The following is a 6,161-nucleotide window of genomic DNA, read 5'->3' on the forward strand; positions in this document are numbered from 1 at the left end:
CTTGCTAGGTTACCCCGACACTTCGTTTGGTCTCTGTGTCTGTGTCTGACTTGGAAACTCCTTTGACACTCCTTGAATGTACATGCATTTATTTAGATATGTACTCAATTATATACTTCATGTTTTAGGTTAAAACACCCGTCATATACTTCTTGGACATATATCTTATACTTCATATCCGCTTCTTGCTACTCGCTTGACATGGGTTGCCTTCATTTTAGCCAATACCCGGTTCAGAAGTATATTTTAAATGACCGTTTAGGTGTCTACTTAAAAGACAAGTGGTTTCCCAATGTATAATCTACATAACAAATGAAACAAAAAAATGTTATAGATATTTTATTTTGCATAACATGTAAATAAAAAAACAACATTGATCACATGTAAATTACTAATATATATGGGCTAAACTACCAAATTGGTATTTAAAAAAGACCCATATTACCACTTTGGTATTTAAAATATCTCCGATGGCGTTTGAGTATTTAAAGTGAGTTTAAGTTGGCGCATAGGTTCAAAATGTTATCGGCGTGAATTTTTCCGGCTTGAAAATTTCTTCCCACACCCTGACCTCTTAAAGTTTGTATTTCACACCCTTCTTCACATTCTTCTTCTCAAATTCAAATTTCTTTTAGCCCTCCCTCCTTCAATCTCTCTCTCTCGTCAAAAAGTCTCCTCCTCCTCCTACCTCTCATTAATGGAGCCAATTGTGAAATAACTAAGATGACATCTCTATAGCATTCGAAACCAAATGACATTAGTTAAAATCATCCTTCACCTTTGAGCGTTTTGAGAAAGCTAACCCATGGCAACAACAACAACTCTCCCCAACCCATTCCTCTTCGCCCCCCTCAAACCCTCATCAACTACATCAAAACCCCCATCCTCGAAACCCAATATCCTAATCGTAGCCTCCTCTCTCAGTAACCTCCGGGTCGCCGTCATCGGCGGCGGCNGCCTCCGCGGTCGAGGCCTTCTCCCACAACGGCACCACGACATACCTCTTGGAGCACAACCCCGCCGGCTCCAAGCCTTGTGGTGGTGCCATCGCGCTCTGCTTGCCTCCGTTGATGAGAGGTAGAAGGAGGAGGAGACTTTATTAATGAGAGAGAAAGAGAGGTTGAAGGAGGGAGGGCTAGAAGAATTTTGATTTGAGAAGAAGAAGGTGAAGAAGGGTGTAAAATACAAACTTTAAGAGGTCAGGGGGTGGGAAGAAATTTTAACACCGGAAAAATTAACGCCGATGACATTTTGGACCTATGCGCTGATTTAAACTCACTTTAAATACTGAAACATCATCGGAGATATTTTAAATACCAAAGCGGTAAAATAGGTCTTTCTTAAATACCAATTTGGTAGTTTAGCCCATACACACACACACACACGTATGTATATATATACACATACATATGTGTGTGTGCCCATGTATCCTACCTATTACATATTTGCCATGTCGCGTAGCCGCACCCGCACTTTGCCAGCACCGGTACCCGTGCCGTGTGACATAGGTAATATGTGCAGCTGTTACATGTGTAATATGTGCAGTTGTTCACATATTATATTATTTGTATGCATGTTACCAAAATATGCAGCTTTTACATATGTAATATGTCCAGCTGTTACATATGTAATATGTGCAGTTGTTCACATATTATATTATTTGTATGCATGTTGTTCACATCTGATAAGATACTTATTTTTAGGAATTGACGAGTTAAAATTTTTTATATTCTCCACATGTATTCAGATACTATGAAGGGCAAATGGCAGATTTTACTGAGGAAGACGCTGAAGCGATTGAGGAGCCCGAGGTCAAAGTTACTGAAGCTGCAGAGAAGGTATGAACTTAAAACTGAATTATTTGATGTGGTTCTAATAAACCATACCAGTACTATACGTTGTAATTAGTTGCTGGGTTACTGCAGTATGCATGCGCTCATGAGATATAATATTGAATCTCTCGTCTATGTTTCTATGTAGCATTGTGAGATTAACAAGTTCATTACTTCATCTTATTAAAAATTATTATGCGCTTTGTAATTTTTTAAGTTTATATTGGTTTTTGGCTAGCACTAATTGCAATATGTTGTCCAACATGACAAATTTGTTATGGCTTTTGATATGGCTAGCATATATTACCATCTATCTGATCTATTTATATGCTAGAAGTTTAAATGATATTATGTTATGCTCATGCATGCAGGTTTCGTTGTTGGAGGAGAAGATAATGCCCAAGGCAAACCTTCCTCCTCTTCTTGTTCATCTCCGTGAGCGACGTCCGGAAAAACTCCATTATATTGGTGTCTCCTTTGGACTAACCCGGGAGCTTTTTCGCTTTTGGAGGAAACATAATTTTGTCCCATTTTACATTGGTCAAGTCCCGGTTAGTGAAAATTGCTCAGCTGTTCAGTAGCTTCAGCTATGAAGTGCTTTTAGGAGCTTCATTTCTTATTCTTTTAATTCATTACTAGAATAATGTGACCGGTGAACATTCATGCATGGTATTGAGGCAATTGAACAGAGGCGAGATTGAAGGTGATGAATCTGGACAATATGGATTTCTCACACCATTTTATCAAGGTTAGTGATCTACACCTTAATGTTAGCTTGCTCGTACCTATTCGAGTTAGGTGTAGAAATAAGTTTTGCTTTTGAGCTGTCCAGATTTCAGGAAAAGATTTAGACGGCTTTTGGGCACTGCCTTCCAGTCAATCGACTATAAGCTCGCAATGAGGTTAGTCAGTAGGCCAATCCTTATCCAGCAGCCAAACCTTGTACCTTACTTGTTTTTATTTATCTATTTTTAATCCTAATTTTTTACTATTTGAGAGGACCTTCATGTTGATGTTAAGCTGACTTAATTCTACTATAGTGTTTTGTCATCAAAGATAGATTTTGCGGGGCATGAAAACATGGATGAGAGTTCAAAGTCATTGTTGAATGTAATATCACCACATGACATGAAGCGCTTGGAGGCATACACCAACAGTTGTGTCGACTTCCCAATGGTAAAAAGAAATTGAGATGCTAAAGAAATTAATGTTATTTTATACCTTGTTGCTTTATTTATTAATTTTATGGATGGAAAATGAGTGACGTCTACTTCCATCGATATAAATTTGAAATATTTAACTGGCAAGCCTCATCTTATCAATTTAATTGGAACTAATGATTGCGAGAGCTAATTGTGATTTTGTGTTTAATACCCATATTCTTCAATGTACTTCATTTTGTAGATTCTGGATCTTGTGCCAATTCTTTCACATGAGTATTTCCAGGAGAAGCTTCCTGTCACATTATCTCCCGTTCAAGCTTCCGTCTTGTTTTGCATGGGTATGCAGAACCGAGACATTGCTTATATGAAGGTTAGTTCACAATAATTCTGGTATTTAACTTTGATGATTGTCATGTGGTCATTTTAATGACATGCTACTTACTGTATTTCCTTTCTCTTTTGATTTCTCAGAAAGAGATGAAGTTAGAGGGGGAACAAATAATGTCATCATTTAGGAAAGTGATGAAAAAACTTTACAATTATCTTCACACCGTAACAACCAAGGAAATTGAATCCACTCTTCCACGGTTAAAGGAAGTAAGTAGTGAATAGCCCATTGTTGAATCCATACAGTAGAATGCTTGCGCAAAACCTTGAAAAATTGTTTAACCTTTTCCTCTCCATCGATACTCTCAGGTTACCTTGGCTCCTCACAGTGTATCAGTGGATGAAGATCTAGATGAAGCAGCCAAAGAAGTCATGGTCAGCATTAGACATTTATTTAAGACTATGTCTCTCTTTTATTAATGTTTATCGTCTGTCTCTGGATTTATGTTCAGGAAAAGATGAAAGCTGAGAATGACGGTACATTGGATCTTGAGTCCCTCCAGCAATATGCTATTGATGACAAAGAGGGCGACTTCAACAAGGCTCTCCAAAATGGCGTTAAAGTGTCGGCGAGTGGCCTCATCAGTGTAAAATCGAGTCGGTCTGAAGAGGATAAACGTGGAAGGTCCAAGGAAAGCAAGAGTAAAAGGAAAGGAAAAGGTGATGATAAATCACGATCAAACAAGAAGAAGAAACTTGCAAAATGAGGCTGGAGAATCCTGGTTATTACTGTATTTCAAGCAAAGCGTGTAATGTAGTATGGCGATGCCACACCAAATTTTGTTGCTTCTAATTTATTATTTGTATTCCAGAGTGGTATTTTTGTGCAACTTTTTCTTGGTTTTAGAACCGTTTTTAACAGTTGCCCCTTAATTGTATGTAGAATCACAGGCTTGTTAAATTACTTGTAGGATGGGCTGTTAAAACAAAGGTTTTATTGAAGAGCAAGTATATTTAATGCAAGCCGATGTCTCTAGTTGGTAATGCCCGACGCCTTTGTTAATTGTAAAAACAAAGGTTTTCTATGTGTATGTTGCAGTAGTATGTTCTTTGTTAACTGTTATGCTTCGATACCTCAGTAAAAAAAGACTATTGTTTATTCCCTTCCTATGTGAATTTTTCCGTGTAAGAGCCCTGTCCAAATGGGCTTCAGGCTCAGACCCGGCTAGGCCCTAACCTGGCCCGGGCCCGGACAACGCTCGGAAAAGCCAAGCTGGGGGCTCTCTCTCTCTATATATATATATATAACATTTGTTATATAATTATAGTATGATATGGTCATTAATGCATACTTATATATATTTTAAGTGTATATTGTCATTAATGTATGCTTATATATACTTACATATATTTCTAATGTATACTATATATAATTATAGTATAATACTATCATTAATGTATACTTATATATACTTACATATAATATTTAACTATATACTAATATGTAATTATATACTAATACATATTTATATAAATATAATAAGATTAATCTAAAATTTTAATTAATTTTTAGCAAAAAATGTAAAAAAAGAAAATTTGGGCCAGCCCGGTTTGGCCCGACCCGGATCTGGAAATCCGGTTGGGCCAGGCCGAGCCGGTTTGCTTGCACAGCTCTAGATATATCTAAGAGAACTTACAATTTATGAAATCATGAATTTTAGTCCTCATAAAATTATTTACCAATGGGTTGAAATAATTAAAAATAATAAAAAAAATTTACGTGTTACATCTCATGAAAGTATTTGCCAATGTTAAATAAACAAAAATGGCTGCAAGTCGCGGATCATAGCTTATGAAATCTTAAATTTTGGCATCTGCGAGATTATTTGTCAACGGGTCGAAACGACTAAAAATGACCACAAATCGTGGCTTACAGCTCACAAAATTATGAATTTCGGCCTCCAAAAAGTTATTGGCCAACAGGTCAAAACATCTAAAATTGGCCAAATATGGTGGGTGCTCACAAAATTCTGAATTTTGGTATCTGCAATATTATTTACCAATGAGTTGAAACAACTAAAAATACATAAAAAGCGTGCATTATAGCTTATGAAATTATGAATTTTGACATCCACAAAATTATTTGCAAACTGGGCAAAATGACTGAAAATGCCCATCAAATTGCAAGTTAGTGCTCAAAATCGTGATTTTTAGTCTCCACGGAATTATTTGTCCATAAGTCAAAATGACTAAATTTTTTTAAAAAATCGTGGGTTATAGCTAAAGAAATTGTGTATTTTAGCCTCCATAGAGTTATTTACCTGCAGGTCAAAACGGGAAAAAAAATGCAAAATTGTGGGTTATCGCTCATGAAATTATGAGCTTTGCCCTCTGCGAAATTATTTGGTGAACGAGTCAAAACAACTAAAAATGAACAAAATCATGGGTTGTAGCTCATGGAATGATGAATTTTAGCCTTCGTGAAATTATTTGCCAAGAGTCAAAACAACTAAAAATAGCCATTAATTATGAGTTATTACTCACAAAATCGTGATTTGGCCACCACGAATTTATTTGGCAGCAAATCAAAATAACTAAAAATAGCCAGTTATAGCTCATGAAATCATGAATTTTAGTCTCGAAAACATTATTTGTCAATGGGTAGAAATGACTAGTAATGCCCATAAAATTGAGGTTGTTGCTCACAAAGTCATGAGTTTTGACCTCCAAGGAATCGTGTAATCATAAATTATTTGCCAACGGGTTGAAATGATTAAATATTGCCAAAAATCATGGGTTATGACTCATAATCGTGAATTTGGCCTCCACAAAATTATTT

At 36.3% G+C, this 6,161-nt stretch overlaps 1 protein-coding gene across 1 annotated transcript in view; it reads left to right on the top strand.

The window, feature by feature from the left end:
- Positions 1–4,367, top strand: part of LOC109847247 (RNA cytidine acetyltransferase 1-like) — a 14,571-nt gene extending 10,204 nt beyond the window's left edge. Inside the window, exons 18-26 of the mRNA XM_020416483.1 lie at positions 1,748–1,838; positions 2,204–2,383; positions 2,472–2,580; positions 2,665–2,734; positions 2,873–3,008; positions 3,237–3,365; positions 3,467–3,592; positions 3,692–3,757; positions 3,835–4,367. Of these exons, the coding sequence (XP_020272072.1) occupies positions 1,748–1,838; positions 2,204–2,383; positions 2,472–2,580; positions 2,665–2,734; positions 2,873–3,008; positions 3,237–3,365; positions 3,467–3,592; positions 3,692–3,757; positions 3,835–4,089 (1,162 nt within the window). The 3' untranslated portion in view covers positions 4,090–4,367. The remainder of the gene's footprint in view (positions 1–1,747; positions 1,839–2,203; positions 2,384–2,471; positions 2,581–2,664; positions 2,735–2,872; positions 3,009–3,236; positions 3,366–3,466; positions 3,593–3,691; positions 3,758–3,834) is intronic.

Source organism: Asparagus officinalis, chromosome 1 (genome assembly GCF_001876935.1).
Source record: "Asparagus officinalis chromosome 1, Aspof.V1, whole genome shotgun sequence".
In the NCBI taxonomy this organism is placed as follows: Eukaryota; Viridiplantae; Streptophyta; class Magnoliopsida; order Asparagales; family Asparagaceae; genus Asparagus; species Asparagus officinalis.